General features: G+C 38.1%; 2 protein-coding genes across 2 annotated transcripts; both read left to right on the forward strand.

Moving 5' to 3' along the window:
• Positions 1-5,589: 5,589 nt before the first annotated feature.
• On the forward strand, positions 5,590-6,624 carry cldna (claudin a). The gene has a single exon (XM_030153042.1). The coding sequence runs from the start codon at positions 5,685-5,687 to the stop codon at positions 6,303-6,305; it is 621 nt and encodes a 206-aa protein (XP_030008902.1). The 5' UTR covers positions 5,590-5,684; the 3' UTR covers positions 6,306-6,624.
• A 4,902-nt stretch (positions 6,625-11,526) lies between these two features.
• Positions 11,527-12,815, forward strand: LOC115430974 (claudin-4-like). Its single transcript, XM_030151191.1, has one exon. It carries the CDS (start codon positions 11,577-11,579, stop codon positions 12,210-12,212), a length of 636 nt encoding a protein of 211 aa, XP_030007051.1. The 5' UTR covers positions 11,527-11,576; the 3' UTR covers positions 12,213-12,815.
• The last annotated feature ends 13,059 nt before the right edge of the window (positions 12,816-25,874 follow it).

Below are 25,874 nucleotides of genomic sequence, written 5' to 3' on the forward strand. Positions count from 1 at the left end.
GGCTCAACAGGGGGATGCAACTATTCATCTTAAAAGACCACCAATCAATAAGAAGAGGGCAATCAGATTTCCACGACACCCCAATGCACTTCCTGGCCACACATACAGCAACTTCCATAAATTTGAGTTGAGCATTGTTTAGAGAACCACAAACACTTGTAAAGTTCCCAAGTAAACAAAAGTTCAGGATCCACTGGAACTTTAACCCCTGTGATCCTGGTTAAGGCGGAGCAGATGCATACAAAAACACTCTTGAAAAAACACTAGCAACAAAGTGAAAAAAGGAAAGTAAGTGTGAAGAGATAAAAGCAATAAATAATATAAATAGAATACACTAATAAAGCAGAAAAGAATATTACAGGATTTCCATATGTACAAATATGAACAGCATCTAACCATGAAGATGCACAAATTGTGCATTTTAATAAACCTTTAAATAATAATAAACCTTTCAGAATAAAATCAGCTGCACTTCATTTCCAGACCAGATCACTAAAAAAGTCAAATGCCGTTGTGGCTGTGCCGAGGCCGATATCAGGACCTTCACACCAACACTAATCTGAGCCTGAAACCATCTCTCCTCAGAGTCTTAATTGTAAAAATTCCTCCCTGTCTCCTCCTCCTCCTCCTCGTGTGTGGAACCCAATCTCCATAGCCAGGCCGAAGCAGCTTTAATGATCCTACCTGGGATAAAATAGAGGCATTATAGTCCTAACGGTACTTTTTGGCTCTTAAACACAGCTTCTATTCATTTCTGAAACAATCCGATACTCCCTCTACCTTTCTTTACCCCCTCTCGCTATTCCCTCTTTTTGCAACAGTCTGTCAGCTGGAATCATTTGGCATGCTGTTTGCCATTTCCCCAACATCTCCCCTTCTGATGTCTTCTCACTGCTGCGCACGACTATCGACAAATCAGAAGGGATCCCCCTGAAGTCCTGGAGTCCACGTTCTTCTGCCCGGACGAGCTACGGGAGACGCTGCGACTCTTCAACCTGAAGGACTGACATCACTGCAAGGTCAGCATTCAGCTTTTAGCATCCTCTTCACACAGTCTGTCAGATGGTGCGGAAGTAGTTTAATTAGGATGGGCTGTTTCTAGCACTCCAGAGCCAATTTGGATTAAAACATAAAAGTTAATAATGCATCGGGGTTAAAGGAGGTATATTTTTACATATGCAAAGATATATTGAGACGACAGATTGTACGTCCAGAGTCTGTCCTGCTGCTGCCTCCCTAGTATAAAAGTACCAGGGTTTTGAAACACTGGGTCATCACCATGAAAGGTCAAATGTCAGTGGCTGGTTATACTTTTCACTTATCAGAATCAGAATCCTGTTTATTGCCATGTAAGTATTCACATTATTAGGAATTTGCTTCAGTGGTTTGGTGCATACATAGAACATGGAGTAGGTAAGAAGCATGCAGTAAAACATAGAAGAATAAAATAAATAAACAAGTAAGATAGAGTTATAATGGACTATCAAATCTTTCAAAATGCACAGTATAGGGTTTGAGTTTAGTTTGTTTATTTGTTCCTTTCATGAAAGTGGACAACAGAATGTGTGCAGAAATGCACACTATATTTTCAAATCAACACCTCCATGACTGGAAAGAAACAGCAAGAAGAAAACATTTCTTACATTCGTCTGCACCCTAATTGAACAATTAAAAGAAAAAGAAAAGATGGTCAGCTATCACCTACAACCGATTTTCAACAGCCTACACCAACAACATTTTGATTCTAAGAGCAACACAACAAACAACAAAAACAACAAAAATCTACAAGCTCAAAGCAATTGATCATTGACATCCAGTTTACGTTTCGAATGCATATTGACAATTTTTTCTGAGTGAGGTATAACAGTACTGTGTAGTTCTGTGCATATAGTGCAAGTAATTAATCATGTAGTCTTATTCAGCAGGTGGATGAAGTGACAATGCAGTGTATTTGGTGTGTATTTGGTGTTGGTGTTATGTACAACACAACAGTATAACCCAGTCCTGTATGTGTCACAACTGTACTGTCTGACATTTTGCAATTTCAACTCCACTGTGCTTTAAATATGTGTACAGTTCTTATTACTTTTATTATTTATATTATTTTTTTTGCACTATCTTTATGCACACACACTTTTTCCTCCACTTTATTCTGTTGCTACCTTGACTGTTGAATTTCCCCCTTGTGGGATCAATGAAATCTAATCTAATTATAATTTTTTACAGTGAGGGTACATTGATCACAACAGGTAGTATGTTAAAATGAGGACCTTAACATGTAATATGGTGTATTTTCCTTGTCAGATGTCAGCTGACTGCACCAAAAAACAGATGTATGATTCAAGATTCAAAGATTTTTAATTCTCCATTCACTAGATGCAAAGGACATACATAGATTTGAGGAACCATTTCTCCTTCACCTTGTTATTAAATGCCATGCACTTTTTAAAATAAGAGGTAAAAATAGAAGAAGAGTAAAAGATAGATAGATAGATAGATAGATAGATAGATAGATAGATAGATAGATAGACAGACAGACAGACAGACAGACAGACAGACAGACAGACAGACAGACAGACAGACAGACAGACAGACAGACAGACAGACAGACAGACAGATAGATAGATAGATAGATAGATAGATAGATAGATAGATAGATAGATAGATAGATAGATAGATAGATAGATAGATAGATAGATAGATAGATAGATAGATAGATACTTTATTAATCCTAAGGGGAAAAAACACTGTAATCCATCTGCATTATGGTTATTTCATATGGTATTAGTGGTATTTTTTCCAGTAAAAGCTCAAATTCAGGGCTTTTCCTCTTGACAAACTTGTTTTATTTCACGTATTTTTATACATGAGCAGAAATATTGAAATCCTAATTTCTGATCGTGCAACTGTGGACAAAAGTGTGCGCTCTGGGTTTATCTGACGAACCTGAAACCCCCCTAGAGGTAAAAAAAAATCAGAGACTAAAGGTCAGAGGTCAACAGACTACATTGGTTCTGTTGCAACGTCCTGACAAAAGTGTGTTTTTTTTTTCCTTGTGTTCGTACAATTGATACTTTATTCTTTTATGCAGAGACTTCCCCTCAGTTCATTGATATGGAAGTCTATGAAGGGAAATGACTAAAACCTCAAACCATTGTTGTTATAATTATTGGCGGGAAGCATCCGTGACAGTAAAAAGCTCAAAGTGTGTGGAAATATTAATGTAAAAGAATGCAACACTTCAGAAGCCAAAACATCAGTGTGTGAAATGAATGTAATGGACTTTGGTGTCATGGTGGTTTATTAGTGTCATGAATTCTTTATGTTTACAGATATTTATGCCTGAAACAAAGAAATGATCCATCAAGCTTCTTTCCAAGCCTTTTAGCTCAGTCTTAGTGGAAGGAAACAGGAAAGAGGGGAGAGAGAAAAATGGATGATAATCAGTGGTTTCTACTAGGTGAGCATTCCTGAATGTAAGGACCACCAGCACAAACATCATGAACACAAACGACCATCAATGAATGTGACAGATTGAACCTTTAAACAGGGTGCAATTTGTCAAAAAAACAGAGGGGGGGATGTTTTATGTATTTTTTATTTTTTTATTGGCAAAGAGGGACAGTAGTTATTTACGTGGGAGTGTGGTCCATAACTAACGTAACTAGGGATGCACCGATACCACTTTTTTCCAGACCGAGTACGAGTGCTTACATTTGAGTACTTGCCGATACCAAGTACCGATACGAGTACTCAATAATCCCATTCCAGTTCTTAGTTCCTTTTGTAAATGTGCTTTATTGTCGTTGTCATTAGTCTGACTGGAACAAAGTGCTGCTACTGACATTTAATGTGTTGGAATGAGCATTTCTCAATTAATCCACCAGGGGGCGCCGTTCTTAATTAACCATACTGGACAAAGACCATGAAGAAGAGTAAAGTTTTTTGAGAAGAAGAAGAAAGTCAGTAATAACAAACATGGAGACGACAGAGGCAACACTAATGTGATACTAATATTGCAGCATTTTCGCCAGTAAGGTTTAACAGCTTAGCTTCAGCAGGAAGAGAAAAGAGAAATGAGTGATAAGTTTTGTTTTCACTTCTGCTGGCGGCGGTCTGCACCGCTCCGTACTCCCGCTGGTATTCTCCATTTAGGTACGCATCCGCCAGCACCTGGAAAACGGATGGAATGTACGAAGAGGACGGACAGAACGCTGCGTCCGTATCTGTCTGTGTCTGTAACTTTACCGTCAGTCAGCGTTACTTTTATCACCGTCATTTATTTGGTTAAATCTCCACACTCTTCACACTCCACACACATTATTCCTCCTCCTCGTACCTGCTGCACTGAGCTGTGAATGTCACACGGCCGTAAGTGGTATCGGTGCATTTGTATTGGATATCTTTTATGAGTAGGAGTACACACACTAAGTATCGGAGCCGATGCCCGATACTCGTATCGGAGCATCGCTAAACGTAACTAACGCTGACGTGAAACGAAACTGAAACTTTACAAACTTTCAACATCCATCTCCCAGGTTCTATTCCTCTATTAAACAGCCGATCTTACATGAAAGTTTCACAACTTCTAACCTGTATCTACTGGACACACAAATGCTGGGCCCCATGAATTTGTCATGTTTAGCCCCCCCCCCCCCCCCCCCCCCCCCCCCCCCCCTTTACGGTGCCCCAGTGCATGGGGACGTTCGCGAATTCTGAGACTGCTGACAGTTCGGTTCAGGTGACCGTTCGTGCCAGTAATGTAGGATATAGGTGGAAGAAAACTGTCACGACCTGCCTGTTGTTTCAGTTAGTTGGTTGCCCCCCCCCCCCCCCCCCCCCCCGAAGGATGAAGTTCATTGAGCAGAAGTAGCGATCTAAAAACCAGAGGAGGGGTTGATCCCCCCCACCCCCACCCCCACTCCCAACAAATGGCATCCTGCCTTTAAATATGTGAGAATGGTACAAAATAGTTTTTAGTCTACAGTTGTTTTCTACTGCAGACATCTCCTCATGGTTACCGCTGTGAGTGGAATGTATCGAATGATTTGAGTGTTTTGTATCGACATAAAAAAGGGGAAAACCACCTGTTCACTTATTTACCCTGAAACAGTTAATGTTTGACAGTGCGGTTCATTTCTTTTCATTGCAGACACATTCAGTTCATTCAGTTATTATTATCTCCTTAACAATGCAATCTTTAATTATAGGAATCAGCCTTAAATCATGTAATTTTCTCAGACAACAGCTGAGCAGTGTATTTAGTCACTTCTACCACAACAACATAACAGACAAACATGTAAAACAGAGAAAAACAGGAACAAAACGCTGCCTAATGGTCCAGACCAGAAAGGTTTAAAGGTGTGGTCGATGATGTGACTCAGTAACTCTGACTCACAATGTGGCTCTTCCACCTGTAACGAAAAACTGACAGGATGAAACATGTCTGGGTACATGGGAGTGTGTGTGTGTGTGTGTGGGGGGGGTAGTTATCACGTCACAGCGTCGTTTGACCGTGTGTGTGTCAAGCCCAGCCCTATTGAAGTGTATAAAAGACCCACTCCACCTGCACCCACACATTCACTCCTGAGGACCTCTCAAGGAACAAACCTACCCGACTTCTACAGACGCAACTTTTGGATCGATTTTACTTATTTTTTTTGACGACCGTGCAAGAAGAAGACATGGTGGCCGCCGGTTTCCAGATGATGGGCATTGCCCTGTGCATTATCGGCTGGATCGGAGCCATTGTGGTTTGCGCTTTACCTCAGTGGAAGGTCTCAGCCTTCGTCGGGAACAACATCGTCACGGCTCAGACGACGTGGGAGGGGATCTGGATGAGCTGCGTGGTCCAGAGCACGGGTCAGATGCAGTGTAAGGTCTATGACTCCATGCTGGCCCTCTCCCAGGACCTCCAGGCCGCCCGCGCCCTCCTCATCATCTCCATCCTCATCGGCATCGTCGGCATCCTCCTCGCCATCGCCGGAGGGAAGTGCACCAACTGCGTGGAGGACGAGAGCTCCAAAGCCAAAGTCAGCATCGCGGCCGGTGCTATCTTCATCATCAGCGGCATCATGTGCATCATCCCCGTTTCCTGGACGGCCAGCAACATCATCAGGGAATTCTACAACCCCATGCTGGGCTCTCAGAAGAAGGAGCTGGGGGCTGCACTCTTCATCGGCTGGGGGGCGTCAGCTCTCCTCATCCTGGGCGGGGCTCTCCTCTGTGCAAACTGCCCCCCCAAGGACAACTACTCTGCAAAGTACACAGCGGCACGCTCCAACGGACCCAGGGACTATGTCTGAGGAGAAAGAAACCAGAGACTGAGAGACTGTAAAGACACTGGTCCGTCAAACGTATTCAGAGAAAACATGATTTCACAGATTGTTTTCAGATTGGATTTCATCTGTGCAGAGAAAACAGGAACGTGCACCACGCCCAAACAACCGTCAACGTGGACTGAGTGACAAGAGACGCCAAAGACAAATTATGTGTTAAAAATGTTAAATGTGTTACCTTTATTATTTTGGAAATGTCTTTGTTTTCATCCATTTCTGCCTTTTTACATATCATTTCATTGTAAAGTGTTTGAAACTGTAAATAAATCCTTTGTATTAACAAGTTTACAAGGATTGTGCGATATTTTTGCAACTTAACAAGTAATAAGAAATGGTCGACAGTATTTAGAATACAAGAGAGATTATTTCAAAAGGGATATAACTTACAATAAAACACATAATACACTATTACATGTAGTCCACTGGAAAAAATCTAAATCTTACCAAGTGTATTTTTCTCATTTCTTGTCAAAATATCTCATCACACTTAAAATAAGACATAATCACCTAAAGAGTGACTTTTCAGTGAGATATAAGAACTTATTTTTAGACAGTAGATCTGGAAAATTTTATGTCAAGAAATCTTACCAAGATCATTTTCACTTGTTCTATTGGCAGATTTTTTTTTTTTTTTTTTTGCTTAATTTAAACAAAAATATCTTGCATTAAATGTTTGTTTTTTTTGCTTGTTTTTAGATGGGCGTTTTTCCCAGTGTCTGAGTTTTTGCAGAACCATTATGGATTATAAGAGGCACTATTTTCTGTCAGCAAGTAATAAGAAATGGTCGACAGTACTTAAAACACAACAAAGATTATTTTAAAAGGGATATAACTCACAATAAAACACATAAAGCACACCATTACTACATGTTGTCTGAGTTTTTGCAGAACCATTGCTGATTATAAGAGGCATTTTTTTCTGCATTAACATGTCTAAAAACAGATTATATTTATTTTCCTAAAATATAAGCACCAAAATGTAGTTAGTTTGTCATTGAAACAGTGGTAGAATATAACTTTAAGTGGCTGTATTCAACTATTAAAGAGCAATTTGGCCATACGTGCACTTTATTTAACTATTTCTATTTTAGCTGCTTTATGCTTGCATTCCACTACATTTACTTTCACACTTATAATAGAATGATGAGGTATTTCAATCTGTTCTACCCATTAGCACATTAAGTGTCTCCAACTGGCTCCATAAAACATATAAAATAATATTCTACGATAACTGAAACAGATTAAAAGGAGTTGTTTTGCTGATAATATTTCTGTATTTTTATTATTTTGTGTTGTGTGTTCATGACTTGTAGTGAAATCTGTAATGAAGTGTTTTTACTGTTACTTTTAGTCCAGGTTCTTCCATTTCTGAATGTTCACCGTCTGATTCATGACTGGTCCAACACTGCCCCTTACTGTAAAAAAAGAAAAAGTGCTTTTACACTTTCTCATCTGCTCTTCTTTTACAGTAACAAGTAGTAACGTGTGGGCGCTTTTAAGCATAATGTTACTTAAATGTTCAGTAGTTTTATCCCTTTTCCTGCTCTGAGGTATACTCCACATTTATTTGACTAGTCTACAATTATTTATTTCACAGTAAACCCATAAAGACCCAAACATTCACCATTGACCAAAACCATCTACTGATCTAAACTGGTTAATACCTGTTGAACCTTTAATCTTATCAATACATGTAAATAACTGGTGTAAAATACAGTTTGTCATCTTTTCATGGTCATCAGATATGACCTACTTGGATGTTCAGAGGCTCCTTAGTTACCATGGAAACATTGTCATCGTCTACAACATTGATTCACCAGTAAAACCCCTGGAGTTGGATCAATGACAGTGGGTGGAGACGCTTAGTTTTTGTTCAGTTAATTGTATATTTTGCTGAAAAAGTCACTTTTTCTTCAGTTTTCTCTGTTTTGATATAACAACCTTTAAATTTACTCCAAGTTTGAATGAACATGACCAGTGAATTAAATATAGGAAAACACCTGATTTTCACTGAAAAAAAAAGCAAAATACAGAGGATAATGTTATAATAAATGGTGATAAATTGCTTAAGAAAGGTTAAAATAGAGAAAATTTGATTTGGGAACTACTTTGGGAAGTAGCACTGGCTGTTTATGGGTTAATAAAATGAATTGGAAAATAGATGATGTTTTTAATGTATATAAAGTGTTATTTCACATGTATATCGTTTATGTCCATTTAATACAATAGATTTCTAAATGTCCCAGTATAAAGACCTTCGAAAGTGAATGTATTGTAATGTACAGACAGTGTTTTGCTCTGAGATAAACATTCCTTTGGACTAAAACCCATTCTGTCATTAATTCTCACTATTTCACATTTTGATGCAGGATTGTATCTTAGAAACCACAGCCAACCACCATTTGGACTGAATATTCCTTTTTTAGTGAGTCAAACTTGGTAAAAATTTATTTCTTTTATTTTGGAGGTTTTTACCTCCGCCACGGAGGTTATGTTTTTGCCAGGGTTTGTTTGTATGTTTGTCTGTTTGTTTGTTTGTTTGTCTGTCCGTTAGTGTGCAACATACCTCAAAAAGTTATGGACAGATTTGGATGAAATTTTCAGGGTTTGTTGGAAATGGGATAAGGAAGAAATGATTAAATTTTGGTGGTGATCGGGGGTGGGGGGGCCCACGGGGGGGCCACTGATCAGCCTTGGCGGAGGTCTGCGCTCTCCGAGTGCTTCTAGTTTGATTTGTTTTTACTTTATGTGTACTGAACAGTGAGTGTGGTTTTGATTAACTCACACCTGCCTGTGCTGAACTTGGAGAAAAGGTCAGATTCTACGTAAAAGATCTAATTTGACATCTTTGGAAAGTAATTATGGTAAAGAGAGTCAAGCAGAAAAACCAGATTATGAACCAAGGGATTTTTTGTGGTTAAGAAATGCTAGCCTAATTACCTCCGCCAAGGAGGTTATGTTTTTGCCAGGGTTTGTTTGTTTGTCTGTCTGTTAGTGTGCAACATAACTGAAAAAGTTATGGACAGATTTTGATGAAATTTTCAGGGTTTGTTGGAAATGGGATAAGGAAGAAATTATTAACTTTTGGGGGTGATTGGGGGTGGGGGGGCCCACGGGGGGGCCCACTGATCAGCCTTGGCGGAGGTCTGCGCTCTCCGAGTGCTTCTAGTTTACTCATGCACAAGTCTTATTAACATCATTAAGAAATATCTTTTTTCTCTATATTCTTATAGAAAGGGGAGTTAATTCTCCTAGACCCACATGTTTAAAATGACCAAATCTGACCAGGAAATATTCAAGTAACTGCTGCCTGTTTCTCATTCTCTATGATAGATAGATAGATAGATAGATAGATAGATAGATAGATAGATAGATAGATAGATAGATAGATAGATAGATAGATAGATAGATAGATGGATGGATGGATGGATGGATGGATGGATGGATGGATGGATGGATGGATGGATGGATGGATGGATGGATGGAGGGACGGACGGACGGACTTTATTTACCCCAAACTGGGAAATTACAGTATAGCAGCACCATGGCACACATTCAACAACAATATAATACTAGAAGCACTCGGAGAGCGCAGACCTCCGCCAAGGCTGATCAGTGCCCCCCCCCGTGGGCCCCCCCACCCCCGATCACCACCAAAATTTAATCATTTCTTCCTTATCCCATTTCCAACAAACCCTGAAAATTTCATCAAAATCTGTCCTTAAGTTTTTGAGTTATGTTGCACACTAACAGACAGACAAACAAACCCTGGCAAAAACATAACCTCCTTGGCGAAGGTAATGAATGAATGAATTTATTTTGGTTTGTACATCAATCATTGCACTTAGTACAATAATCGTAATAAACATAAAAACCAAAACAGGAATACGCTAGAAGCAAAAGCTTTTTTTTTTTTTTTTACCTATCCTTTTCACCTGATACACTGCTTACATTAAATTAAATGTGTACAGCATCAAGTGTTCAGGCTATGAAAACATCATCAACAACAAAAACATATCTGCCATCTCAATTCCATATTCCAAAATGGTTTTAAACTTCAGGCTTTTTTTTTTTTTTTTTAGTTTGTCAAAGGAGTGAATAACTTAAATTCATCATCAGGTCCATTCAGTAATGCAAATTCCAAGTGCAAAACAGAAACAAGACAAGAGTTAAAAAAAAAAAAAAAAAAAACATTAAGAGAAAAATGAAAAAACACCACAAGAAAAGTTTTGGCTCTAGTGGATCAGAAGAATAAAACACTTTTTTTAATCACTTTTGGTCAATTTAATATTTGTTTCAGTGCTTTGAGGAGCATATGGACATGTATTTTTTGGTAACATCTTAAGTGTAGATCCACCCATGAGTATAATTCAATACCTGCTTCTGTTACTGCATGATTTGGATGTTTTAATGAACTAATTCTGATACAAACCCAAAAAAGTAGCAGATCGAGGCAGCATTAACAGACATACAACAACAATACACTGAAATGTGTACAGCATCGAGTATTCACACCATTAAAAAAAAAATCAACAACAAAAACATATCTACGATCTCAATTCCATATTCTAAAATGGTTTTAAAATTAAGTTTTTTTGTTTTGTTTTTTTTTAACTTTGTCAAAGGATAGAATAACTTAAATTCATCATCAGGTCCATTCCGTGATGCAAATTCCAAGTGCATGTTTTAACAAAGTAATTCTGATACAAACCCAAAAAAGTAGCAGATCAAGTTAGCATTAACAGACATACAACAACAATACACTGATGGATTCAGTCACCTGTTGGAAAAAAAAGTCACTTTTCCATGAAAAGCAGATTTATACTCTTTTTGGTACAAATTTCTAAACTTGGAATAATTACAACTGTGTCATCCTGAGTGTTTTTCACCTTTAAGTGCAGATTTTTAAATGCGATACAAACAGAGTTGATGAGTTTGGTCATAAGTGAGTGTTACTAGTCAGTTTCGATCTCCAAAAGCAGGTTTTAAAGTCAGTATCGGTTTCAAAGAGTCGGAACACTGACCTTGGACCTTCATGTTCCTGCAGTTCAGCATTATTAAAGGTCACTGTGCCTGTGTTTATGTGTAAACTCCTTCCAGCCAATAGGAACACAGACCTGAGGCGCCCTCATGTTTGTGTCCTGGTTCTCACACAACAGCCTTTAAATACCACCACACATCCGTCCTTTTGTTTTTCTATTTTCTGGATTCGGATGCGTGCGGAGCAAAACCGGCAGCATGGTCTCTCAGGGGATTCAGCTAATGGGCATTTCCATGTCCGTGATTGGCTGGTTGATGACGGTGATAGTGTGCGCGCTGCCCATGTGGAAGGTCACGGCCTTCATCGGCGCCAACATCATCACGGCTCAGACCATCTGGCAGGGCTTGTGGATGAACTGTGTGGTGCAGAGTACGGGGCAGATGCAGTGTAAGGTCTACGACTCCATGCTGGCGCTGCCCCAGGACCTGCAGGCCGCCCGCGCCATGATCATCATCTCCATCCTGGCCGGGATCTTCGGGGTCATCATGTCCATCGCCGGCGCCAAATGCACAAACTGCATCGAGAACGAGCGCTCCAAAGCCAGGACGTGCATCCTGTCTGGAGTTCTGTTCATCGTCTCGGGGCTCCTGTGTCTCATCCCCGTCTCCTGGACCGCCAACACCGTCGTCTCTAACTTTTACAACCCGCTGGTGCTCTCGGCGCAGAGGTACGAGTTGGGGGCGTCGCTGTACATCGGATGGGCGGCCGCTGCGCTGCTGTTCATGGGAGGGGGGCTGCTGTGTTGGAACTGTCCACCCAAAGAGGAATACCGCCACTATGCGCCCAAATACACGCCGCCAAAGACCTCCTCCACGTCCAGAGAGTATGTGTAAGACTGTAGGGGAGGAGCGCCGCCGTGATGTCATGACCTTATGATCAGTTAGAGTTCAGCCTATTTAATTCAGTTACTGTTTCTAATCAAAACGCTGTGATTTCAAAGGAGCTACGTCTTAATATGTTCATTTCTGTAAACAGCCTGTATGGAGAATAACATAAAACTAGGATGAGGTGCCTTTGAGTCCAAACTAGTGCAGATATTTGACAAACACATGTTTTTCTTCTATATTGGTTCCTCTCGTCCACACTTTAAAGTCATTTTAGGACATAAAACAGAGATTTTGAAAAGTATTTCCATGGTGTATATTTTATATTAGTTGGTGTTTATCCGTATGTTCAGGGAAAATGTAGAGATTGTTAAACGGTGGCGTCTTACCACATTTAACTCATGCCTGTTAATTCTTTGTATAATGAATCAGAATCAGAATAATTTATTAATCCGAGTTACTCCATTCAGTTATAAAGTAGCAGAAAAGAAATGATCAAAACAACAAAAAGAAAAAAAATGTGTATATACATATTTATATAAAGCTCTAAATATGCAAACATATATATATAGCTCTGAATATATATCAAATATACATATTAAACCACTCTATTAAGACACAGTAAGACACAATTAGAACAGAAATTTGTACAATATCCTCCTGAGACACAGCAATGCATTTTTGTCCTCTGTAGTGGACAAGAGCTTCACAGCCTTACTTTAAAATAAAAAATTACATAATGTCCACTGAAAATGACATTATATAAAAAAACAAACAAACAAACATATATATATATATATATATATATATATATATATATATATATATATATATATATATATATATATATATATATATATATATATACATGCAGGGTGGGGAAGCAAAATTTACAATATTTTGAGGCAGGGATTGAAAGACAGTGTATGACCAATTAGTTTATTGAAAGTCATGACAATTTATTTGCCACAAGAAAATGTACATAATAGAAAATGTTTTTATTCTATGTGTCCTCCTTCTTTCTCAATAACTGCCTTCACACGCTTCCTGAAACTTGCGCAAGTGTTCCTCAAATATTCGGGTGACAACTTCTCCCATTCTTCTTTAATAGTATCTTCCAGACTTTCTCGTAATAGTTTTGCTCATAGTCATTCTCTTCTTTCCATTATAAACAGTCTTTATGGACACTCCAACTATTTTTGAAATCTCCTTTGGTGTGACGAGTGCATTCAGCAAATCACACACTCTTTGACGTTTGCTTTCCTGATTACTCATATGGGCAAAAGTTTCTGAAAAGGTATGGATAATAGTGTTAGGTATGATTATGACATCAATATATGTTTGGTTTCAAAACAATTGACGTAGTGCCTGCTGAGAAAAAAAAAACTAAATGTTCATTGTAAATTTTGCTTCCCCACCCTGTATATCTGAAAAAACTTGCATCATGCTTTTTCCAATTAAGGCAATTATTTCATGTAAAATGGCGAAAATGTTTTCTTACTGGGTGTCAAGAGGATATGTACTAGTCAATATATTATCAAGATGATAATTAAATAAATATACTTTAAATAAATGTGCACTGATAAAATGTTGCAATAATAACGTGAATTATGAAGTAAAATCCAGAGTTTCCACAACTAAAAGTCCCTACACGCAGCCTAATGCCCCGTTCACACTAATGCAGCTGTTTTGCAAAAGTAATATTTGTGTCTCTCGTCCACATATAAATACTTTTTTTGACATTGTTGCAGATTTTCTAGACTTTGGTTTGTGTGAATCTGTTCAGAGCAAACATAGATGTGGATCTGCACCTGAAACATCAGATCCAGGTGTGTAAGTCTGTGTATGACCTGCAGTAGATGGAGGTCAGTTTTAATACCTTTGGGAGATGGACCAGCGTTATGGAAAAATCCACATCATATACATAATACACTTCCACAACCAACACTTAACTTAGTCTGGAGTTGATTTGAGTTGCCATGTGGGGAGAAATTTACTAAAAAGTGTGAGGAAGAAAGTATGTGTTTGTAAAAGTGTCCATGTTAGTGTGGACGGGACATTAACCAGAAAAGGCTTTGAGCTTTACTGTGAAGCACTGGTTTAACTTTTAACATCAACTTTAAGTGAAAGTTCACTTAGGTAAGTTTAGGGTTACATTTATGCAACCCTAACAACAAAAACACCTGAAACTATGGCTAGTTTAGGCTGACATCAGAGTAAATGTGTAAAATGCACGTATCATCTCCATTTAAAAGTGAATGTATTGAACTGGAATTAAACGTAAAATTGGATAAGGATATCTGGGGAAATGTTTGCTCTGGTTGTCACAGGGGGGTGGGGAGTCAGGAAGGAATTTGACTGGAAGGTTAAAATCCGATTTTTCAGAACCCCATTAAAATCTTTTCTCTCTAAAAGTGGTGTTAGCAACAAGTGTTGGAGAAACTGTGGTTTTGTCGGTGATCAGACACACATATTTTGGGAGTGCCCCATTGTGAAACACTTCTGGACTAATGTAAAAGGCACATTGGATAGTTTACTTAAAGTGAACCTCTCTATGGACCCATTATTATTTTTACTGGACATATTCCCTGATGGTCTGTCCCATGACCAAGAATTCATACTACATCTTCTTCTGATGACTGCGAGAAAAATGATAACAATGTTATGGCTGAAACCTGAATCACCTACAATTGGACAATGGATACAAAAAATTAAACAAGTTTGTCTAATAGAACAGTTAACAGCACATCTACAGCTGAAGATTCTGACCTTTAAAAGAAGATGGAGACCAGTATTCAGTCTTATTGGAATGGATATTTAAGCCTGGATTGTTTTTTTGTTTTTTTTCCTCTCCTTTTCTTCATTGTAACCAAATATTTTATATTGTAATCTTGGGCCCAATCTCAGGACAAACGTTGTTACTCTGTACATTGTTTTTTTTTGTTTGTTTGTTTTCTTTTGTTTTCTTCAATAAAAGTTAAAAAAAAAAAAAGTGAATGTATCAGTTTAAATGTCATTTCCTTTTCACTATACCCATAGTCGAGCTTTTGCTGAGGGTTAAAATTATATGTGAATAAGTGGACGGCTGAAATGCATGTATTCGACTGCATTTAAAGCAGACGTTTCTGCTTCTGTTGTGTAGCATGTGGCTAAAACAACCTAAACTACGCCAGTTGAAAATACATTTAACCAACCCTAACCCTAAGAAAAAAACACCCAACAGAAGATAAGGTTTTAACCCATTCATGCATGAATTATGAGAACCTTAATCAAGATTTTTTTTCCTAAGTGTTTTTATTCCTCTTTAATTCAATTCAATTCAATTCAACTTTATTTGTATAGCCCAATATCACAACAAGGTTATCTCAAAGGGCTTTACAGAGTCAGTTAGAGTAAACAACAGTCAAATGAACAGCAAGAAAATGAGTAGTGTCCAGGGCATCCCCCGTCCTTAGACCCTCCTTCTCGGCAAGGAAAAACTCAAAACCCAGTGGGAAAAGGGAGAAACCTCGGGGAGAACCACAGTGAAGGAGAGATCCACTCCCATGGACGGACAGGCTATAGATGCACCAGGACTGATGGACGTCCATTTGCAGATGTAGTTCTAGTCTACAAGGATGCAGTAGGGTGGACACATGGGGGGTCCATCCCGCTGGATGAGACAGGCAGGGGCGAGGAGGCCCATCCACAGTGGTGAGGCCGAGGACGTCCATCCAGACAGGTGGGGGAGGGGGTCAGGACACAGGACAGGGCAGGACACAGATGGGTCAGCGCAGATCCTGCCATCATTGGCTCCCAAGTGGTTACAACTGAAAAAGTAGCCACTCCCCCGGAGGGGAGTGGGGAAAGGGGACATCAGGTGAATAGCACTGCACAAACTAAGTTGGCTAAATATTAAAAATATAAGTGCAGACCAGAATGGTACGTAGAACCAGAAACAGGAGAGGCATGAAAAAAAAAAAACAATGTGATGGAATTTTTTTTTTTTTAAATCAACCTGTTTTTCATGGAGTTACAAAAATGTCCACTTAGCTACACCATGAATTTTATTCTTGAAGCAAAGAAACATGTATTTAAAACTCAATATCATAAAGTGATATGAAAACAGTGAAATGAAACCATGTTTAATGCAGCTGATCTGATGTTTTCTCACATTTTAACATATTCTAATACTAGTTATTACTCACTTCATGGAGATAATATGCAAAAAATAAATATTAACAATTGATTTCCACTCAAGAACCAATCAAGAACAGCAAAGTTACAATAATGGTATGAATTGCAGTTTATGAGATGATGCATAAGTGTCCACTGTGTTGGTTGATATGGAACTAAAACAACAAAACCCATGAATATACAAGAGTAAAGCTGTAGAGTAACTGTCCACTGTAGTGACCACTATGCATGAAAGGGTTAATAAATGAACTGGGAGATAAAAAGGCAGGTTGTGGACTTCACTTCTCATATTTAGCATTTGGTTAAAACAAAACCTAAAATATATGAGTTCAAACATCATTCAAATGCAACTCTAATTTTAACCCTTAAATAGGTTTAGGTTAGAAAATGATAAGAAAATGTATTCTGTGCTGGCACTAGAATCTATACTTTAAATATAACTCAATGTTAAGATAATGGATGTAAATCAGAAGGAAAAAAATAAGAAATAGGTTTGGGGTTAAAGGAGTGGATGTGAAAAGTTTAAAATGTTTTTTGAATGGTTGTTTTATAAATTAATCCAATGTATAAAGTTACATTAGTTTGATAAAATATTTAAGATACTTCCTTTAGTTCCTTTTTTTTCTGCTGTTAATTCATAACCTGGAACTTTTCTAAAGGAACTTTCACCGACATTGAAGACATGTATGACATGAACCTACAGTCACACAGACATTGTGGTTACTTCAATATTTATTCACTGCTGTGTACATACGAATTTTAACATGTTTTTCTTGTCAGAGGTGTTGAATAATGCTCACATTCCATTTTATGTGTCAGCTTATACTTATATGTAATTATGTAAAAGCAAAATGTCTAATAAGCAGGATTTGGATCATTATTGTAATTTTTTTGGTGTGTGTATTTATTAGGTTATATGTAAATGTACATGCAGGTCGGTGTTAAATGAAAGGAAAAACCTGATGGCAGTGGTTTCATAGAAAGGTCTGATAACTATGAAAAATGACTTCTATATCATATAAATATATACATTTTACATCAAAAAGTCACACAGGATAACTGCTTAAATGAGATTTTTTTTAACCTAAAATCTGCCCCAAAAACAGGATTATTTTATTGTTAGGTAAAGCATTGATGAAGTTGGTGTTTTTGTAAGATTAAGCGAAGTCATAAAACAAAAGAACACGTGGAGTTTAACAGGATGATGAAAAATGACCAAATAAATCAGGCCAAAAAATATTCTTTTCTAAAACACAACAGTATGATATTTCAACAAATGTGAAAATATCAATGATTCTTTTGTTAATCTACTGTTAGAGGCTGAAATGAACAAAATGACTAAAATATGTGTTTAAAGGTGGGGTACGAGATCTTAGAAAAACGGTTCGAGCAAGCTACATTTTGAAAATACTCAATTCAAAAGTCCGAACCCTAACGTTACATTTCCTAGTGATTTATGTTGGTGATAAAACAGTTTGCCGGTGAACTTTCCATCCTAAAATAGCTAATATAGTCAAGCTCTGACTCTGGCTCTGTTTCCTGTACAGTTACCCCAAGCCTTTGAGAACACACGATTCATGTACGAAGAGGGGTACGCACTGAGGGGGGAGGGACAAATGGCAATTGAGTTTGATAGACATATCACTAGTCGCTTTTCCATTAACCCTCAAATTGCGCATAAAAATTTGCCTAATGGAAAAACAACAATTTCACCAAAAGTCTCATTTTTCGATTAAAAGTTTTTGCGCTGGCAAGACGTGGTTTTTCAAGCGTAGTGCAAAGGGTATATCACACAAAACTGCAATGGAAAGACCTTTTGCAACTAGAGTCAGGTGAATTAAAAAAAGCGGATGTTGACGAACATCACAACAAGCGGAGAAGAAGAAGAAACATGTCGCGGTATGTGCGGACACACCAGGAAACCCAATCTTTTTTTAATTTAGTACAAGATAGAGGAGTAATATATAATAATAATGAATATATCTGTAAATCAACACCATATTTACATTCGTTGCCATGTTTGTGGAATGACTTCTCGTGTCATCTCGCGATAATGAATAAATAAATCATCGCATTTGCGATTTAATGGAAAAACCGACATTACGCACTTCTGTTTTTTCGACATTTAGCAAATATGGGTAAAGTTTTGCGCAGATGTCCAATGGAAAAGGGACTAGAGTTCAATAATTTCGATTGGGCGCTCAAAATGATTGGATGGTGTTTTTTCAGTCCTGTCCGTTCCACAGGTGACTACATTTTTTTATTTTTGTGTTAGAGCATTTAATTAATTGGTCGTAATTGGGGTGTGAAGGGAATTTTAAGCAATATAATAAAAAATGCTCCAAGAAAACATGTCACACCCCACCTATAAGTACAGTAGTGTTAGCTTATCAGTCATATCATACCATACCAGTGTGAACATCATCGATAAAGCCTACTATAAAAATACAAATAAAAGCACATAAAATAAAATAAATAGGTAAACTAGAAAAGCATTCGGAGAGCGCAGACCTCCACCAAGGCAAATCCCCCCCCAGCACCACCAAAATTTAATCACTTCTTCCTTATGCCAGTATCAACATTTCCTGAAAATTTCATCAAAATCATCCCCCCGTCCTTCCCGATCAACACCAAAATTTAATCATTTGTTCCTTGTGCCATTATCAACATTTCCTGAAAACTTCATGAAAATCCATCCACAACTTTTTTCGTTATCTTGCTAACAGACAAACAGACAAACAGACAGACGAACCCCGATGAAAACATAACCTTCGCCGTTACACTGGGCAGAGGTTAAAAAAAAACAAAACAAACAGAACCCCATCCCTCACACACAAGCATACATCCTGTTGTCGCACTGATCCCTTTCCAACCTCGTGCACATCAGACGTGTTTTTCTGTTTTATACGTGCTGACTGCAGTTGGGTAGAAACTGGTCTTAAATCAGTTTGTCCTTGTCGAGTTCCCTGATGTTTAAATCAACAATGTTCTCAGACCCTGATGTGAGCAGGTCTTGGTTCCAGACCACTTTGGAACCGGTTTTCTGTCGCTGTCGTAACAAAGACCTGGTTCCAGATCAGGGGCCTTTGTGGGTTTATGATGGTTTTTCCTTTCATTTGGGACTCGTCTGTGTTTGGTTTCAAACAGAACAAAAACTAATAGATGGAAAACACCAGTGTGTGAATGTTTTTCTTTCATATCTTTTGGAAAAATGTACTAATTTGTTCTTTAATTTGTTGTCTTCTCATTCTGGTGTGACCTAATAACTGTTCTCTGCACCTCTGAACATTTTGTATTTCCATTTTTGACGACTGTAATGTTCTGTTCCTGTAAATAAAATATATTCTTACTGGATAATTACTGTCTTTTTTTCAGTCTGGGTGTAGTTTTATTTTTATTTTTTTATTAGACCTTTATTTAACCAGATAAATCCCATTGAAATCGAGATCTCTTTTACAAGGGTGACCTGGCCAAGAGGTCAGCAGCACACGGCAAGAGAGAAAACAGGTTTTACTGACAGGTAATAACAATAAATTAAAACAAAAAGTAACAATATTGTAATAACAGAAAAATGAGACAGTTTTTTTTTAAAGTGCAAAAATTTACTTGAGGTCACAGCAATTTAACCCTTTCATGCATGAATTATGAGAGCCTTAAACAAGAGTGTTTTTATTCTTCTTTAGGCATTTAAAAAAACAATGTGATTGAAAATTGTTTATGAACCTATTTTTCATGGAGTTGCAGCTGCACACCATGGGTTTAATTTTTGAAGCAAAGAAACATGTATTTATTGATACACTGTGTGAAATCTATGACATAAAGAGTTTTTTAAAGCTGCTAATCTGATGTTTTCTCACATTTTAACATACTCTAATTCTAGTCATTACTCACTTCATGGTGATAATATGCAAAAAGAAACACATTTTGTTTAACCCTTTCATGCACACTGGTCACTACAGTGGACAGCTATTCTACAGCTGTTCTCTTGTATATTCATGGATTTTGTTATTCTTTTCATTGTTGTTGTTCTTGTTGTTGTTGTTTTTTTACACATATCTTTATTAAAGTTTTAAGACACTACATATCTTTTCTGGCATGAATTGGTAACATTATGTAGATCTCTCCTGAGCATAAAGCCCCAGAATCACAAGCCCTCCCCATAGTTTTCACACAATTTATCAGTTAATACATATTTCTGTGTGTCAAAAATTAAATGTGTGGTGTCCAGCTGAGTGGACATTTTTGCAACTTCATGAAAAATAGGTTCATAAGAATTTTTTTTTTTTTTTCATTATTATTTTTTTAATGTATTTTTAAAATTTTTTAAATTATTATTGTTATTTTTTAAAATTATTATTTATTTTTCAGAAGAAAATTTTTAATCGCATTGTTTTTTTTTTTCATACCTAAAGAGGAATAAAAACACTCAGGAAAAAATTTTGATTAAGGTTCTCATAATTTGTGCATGAAAGGGTTAACCCTTTCATGCATAGTGGTCACTACAGTGGACAGCTATTCTACTGATGTTCTCTTGTTTACTGAACAACAAAAGAAATGCAAGTTTTGGTCATTAATTTAGGCAAGAGTTCAGCTGTCCTGTTGAGTTGTCAACTGAGATACACATTACAATAAGTGAGTTGTAACCACTGGAGCGTGTGTTTGCAGGTAAACACGATCATGAGTGGTGTTGAGCACGTGTACAAAGTATTGGAGGTGCGGTACGTTTTGAGGGATATGGTAGTGGGAGCAACAAATGGGAGTGGCAATTCCCTTTGTTTATCCGGGGGCTATAAAAAGAAATGGTACGATTCAAAAGTTACTGCATTACCACGATGCCTCGCCTTAACGATAATCTGAGAGAACGCGCCATTGGTATGCTTGATGCTGGTTTAACAGCTCACAACGTTGCCAGACGTCTGCAAGTGCACGAGTCCACCATCAGTAGGCTGAGGACACGATTCCGTGACACAGGGACCACTCGGGACAGACCAAGATCCGGAAGACCACATGTGACCACCCGTAATCAGGATCACTATATTCGCTTGGCCCATCTCCGTGACCGTCAACTCAGTGCTACAAGGACAGCAAGAGAGACCCACTGTAAAGTTCACAGCTGGATATAAATATCTCATATGAAACCAATATTCATAATAAAACTCCCATATAAACCAATACCGAAACATACTTGCGTTTCTTTTGTTGTTCAGTACATATTCATGGATTTTGTTGTTTTAGTTCTGTGTCAGCCAACATGCATCATCCCATACACTGCGATTCATACCATTACTGTAACTTTGCTGTTCTCAATAAACCTGATCTGCACTAAAATGTTTGAGTGTAAATCAAATGCTTGTTATTGTTACTAGACTGCAATTTTTTAAAAACACAGGCACTGTCCAATTGACTCCCGCCGTCTTGTCCATAAGATGGAGTGAAAAGCTTGAAATGACATTAGTGCTGGCATTTTCAGCTCTACTTGAAGTGTGTTCCAGGCAAAGGGGGTGGCAAAGCTAAAAGCTCACTTCCCCAATTCACTTCCCCAACTTTGGGTACATTCAGATAATACCGATCACAAGACCGTAAAGAATATTGACTGATTGATGTTTGGAGAAAAGAGGATAGATATGACGGTACCATACCTAGAAGAGCTTTGTAGGTTAAGGTTAACCAATGGGTCAACCTGCATAGTGTCATGTATCTAATCCTTGTGGAGGTTTTCTGTGTCTGTGTGTAACCGGTGGTGTCGGACTCTGCGTTGTGTTCTTTTTCTCTTAATGACGAGACCCGCATGTATGTCTTTGGAGGTAGTCTCCGTTTATTGATCTGACAAAATGATAAAACATAACCTCCGGTCAGCGTTCCCCATGTAAAACACTCCTCTCCCACAGAAAACCGGAACAAAAGGGCACAAAATACATTGAATTATTAAAACAAAATACAACATACCTGACAAAATGATAAAACATAACCTCCGGTCAGCATTCCCCATGTAAACACAACACGGACAGCTGTGTCCTTCAGAAGTTCTCTGATGACTCTGCCATCATCGGACTCATCACGGACGACGATGACGCAGAGTACAGAGGACTAACGCAGGACTTTGTAGACTGGTGTCAGCAGAACTATCTTCTCCTCAACGCCGGGAAGACCAAGGAGATGGTGGTGGACTTCCGTCGACGCCACTCTACTCCACCCGCACCAGTGAACATCCAGGGAAGGGACATTGAGAGAGTGGACTCATACAAGTACCTGGGTGTTCATCTGAACAATAAGCTGGACTGGACTCACAACACAGACGCACTGTACAAAAGGGGCCAGAGTCGTCTCTACCTCCTGAGGAGGCTTAGGTCTTTTGGAGTGAGAGGGCCACTCCTGAGGACCTTCTATGACTCTGTGGTGGCATCAGCGGTACTGTACGGTGTGGTCTGCTGGAGCAGCAGCATCACGGAGAGGGAGAGGAAGAAGCTGGACAAGATCATCAGGAAATCCAGCTCAGTCCTGGGCTGTTCTCTGGACTCGGTTCGGGAGGTGGGGGACAGGAGGGTCCTGGCCAAACTCAGGTCAATGCTGGACCATGAGTCCCACCCCCTGCAGGAGACTCTGTCAGCTCTGGAGAGCAGCTTCAGTGACAGACTGATCCGCCCTCGCTGTGTGAAAGAGAGGTTTCGCACATCTTTCCTTCCTGCTGCTGTTAGACTCTACAATGAACACTTTTAACCTGGTGCAAGAATCCCATTTGCAATATACAAAACGGACACTTATATTTATCTGTATCCATATTGTACATATTTTTAATGCATGCACATCTTTATTTATTTTTTAAAACCTTCTGTGTGAACTTTTTCTGCACTGTCCTATAATGAGTGTTGCAACACTGGAATTTCCCCATTGTGGGACAAATAAAGGATTTCTTATCTTATCTTAAAACACTCCTGCACAAACCAAATAATAAAGAAATATGTTTAAATACATTATAAGTGCCTAATACAGCCTAAACTAGCTGGTTCATGTAAAAAAAAATTAAATTAACAAAGGTTAAACCAAAAGTTTCTATGAACTACACGGCTGCTTACCTCTCCCACAGAAAACCGGAACAAAAGGGAGGAGGCAAAGGCGCGAAAACTCAAGTTATAGTGCGCAGCGTTACACTGTAAACGGCTCGATGGGGAACAGACCAAAACAAAAAGTTCCACACACACTGATCCGGAGGCCCACAATGTCAGGTACTAAACCAAAAGAAATTAAAATAAAATGAACAGATTTTGTGTAATTATAACAATACACAATACAATATACATACCTACAGTGCTGCTAAATAATTGACCCTGTTACATGTGATGGGGTGTGTTACTTTTAATTGATGATGATGATGATGATGATGATGATGATGAAATTCTTTAGTCAGTCATCACATAATAATACAACCAGTGTCAACAACAACACTACAAACATTACAAACATCACCAACAGGTTAGTGACTGAAAAGGCCCAAGCAGAAGCAGGATGCTTATATTAATGCCTGTCCTACATAATAAATTCAGCTACCCAGCATTCAATATAGGAAAAAGAAAAAAAAACAACAATGCATACAACCAAACAAACAAGCAAACATAAAAAGGTGAAAATAAACCAGAAAAATAGAAAACTTAACCCACCAAATTAATGATAATTTAATGTAGAATCAAAAATAAATTATTTACCTATTACTTATCAGAGCTTAACAATTGTATCCTTCAAAAATTGCCTTACGTACCATTTTTTTAAAAATATCAAAAACGGGCGACACATTCTTAAATCCATGCTGGCCTCATTCCAAAGGTTCTTCTCAACACGAGTCTAAATATGATTTGAGAGATGTTTGTAAATTTATTGTACAAAAAGCTAAAAAAAAGAGACAAAAGAAGATGTACATCTGTTGTTGGAGTTACTTTTAATTGTGTTTTACTATCTCCGACCTCTGTTATCGCTTCATCAGTGTAATTGTTTTCAGAGATGAAACACATCTTCTCTGCTCCTCGGGGCTGATTATCTGAGCTGATCGGTCGTATCTGCTTTTACTTTATGGCTTTCACTTCCTTTAAACTGATAACTATGTGGCTGCTGAACAGGTTAACATCACCAGTTACTCGCTTTGTAACTAGTTCATAAAACACCTCACTCTGTTTATTATGTCTCATCTAGTTTTGGATTGGACTATGTTGGTTTCGGACTTTTTTTCGTTGCCATGTGTCATAAACCTGTTTATTAATGCACTTCTGTTTATTCTAATGTTGATATATTCTTGTAGTTGAACAAACTGAATCTAAAGGAATGTTTGGTTTCCTTTGTGTGAAATACTGGACTGAAATACAAGGTTAAAACAGGGTTTTAATACTGAGAGAAAACTAAAACTGACAGTGAAAGATACTTTGACCAAAATAAACCTGAAATAACATTAAAATGAATTCAGTTGCAAATACAAACACAGTTGCTTTGCTGATCATGTACTTTAATCATCATGCTGAGATTACATTTGAGGGTTATTAGAACAGAAAAAAACTGAAGAAAAAGTGACTTTTTCAGCAAAATATATCATTAACTAAACATAAACCCAGTGTGTCCATCCACTGTCATTGATCCAGCTCCACTGGTGAATCAATGCTGTAGAAGATGACTGTGTTTCCACGGTAACTACAGAGCCTCTGAACGTCCAAATGGGTCATATCTGATGACCATGAAAACATGATAAACTGTATTTTACAATAATTATTTACATTACTGGAACCGAAAAAACTGGACATTTTAGTTTGGTAGATGATTTTGGTCAAATCTGACAATGAAAAATAATGCTAAAAAAATTAGCAATGTCACATGAAGTAAAAAAAAACAACAACAAACCTGCAGGTAAATTCACCTGACAAAAATAGCAAGGACTTCCAAATGAATTCTTCTCTACATTTTACCTTTCTTTATTTTATTAAAATTTATTATAATATTATCATCTGCATTTTGCATTTTTCAGTGAAATTTCATTTCAGCCACAGGGGTCCACTGATCTGCCTTGGCGGAGGTGTGCACTCTCCAAGTGCTCTTCTAGAAAAGACAGTGCAGACCTCCACCAAGGCAGAGCCCCCCCCCCCCCCGATCACCACCAAAATTTAATCATCTGTTCCTTGTGCCAGTATCAGCATTTCCTGAAATTTTCATCCAAATCCGGGGCACTGATCTGCCGTGGCGGAGGTCTGCGCTCTCCGAGTGCTTCTAGTTATAATATTATCCTCTATATTTTGCTTTTTTTCAGTGAACATCAGGTATTTTCCTATATGTAGATCACTGATCGTGTAGATATTCATAAAAGCTCAGATTAAAGTTGAGGGTTATTATATCAAAAACAGAGAAAACTGAAAAAAGTGTCTTTTTCAGCAAAATACATCATTTACTGAACATAAACTAAGTGTGTCCATCCACTGTCATTGATCCAACTCCATGGGTTTTACTGGTGAATCAATGTTGTAG

The sequence above is a fragment of the Sphaeramia orbicularis genome, chromosome 13, assembly GCF_902148855.1.
Source record: "Sphaeramia orbicularis chromosome 13, fSphaOr1.1, whole genome shotgun sequence".
Lineage (NCBI taxonomy): Eukaryota > Metazoa > Chordata > Actinopteri > Kurtiformes > Apogonidae > Sphaeramia > Sphaeramia orbicularis.

Coding starts and splice junctions, on each gene's coding strand:
- cldna (XM_030153042.1), top strand. CDS start 5,685: ATGGTGGCCGCCGGTTTCCAGATGATGGGCATTGCCCTGTGCATTATC.
- LOC115430974 (XM_030151191.1), top strand. CDS start 11,577: ATGGTCTCTCAGGGGATTCAGCTAATGGGCATTTCCATGTCCGTGATT.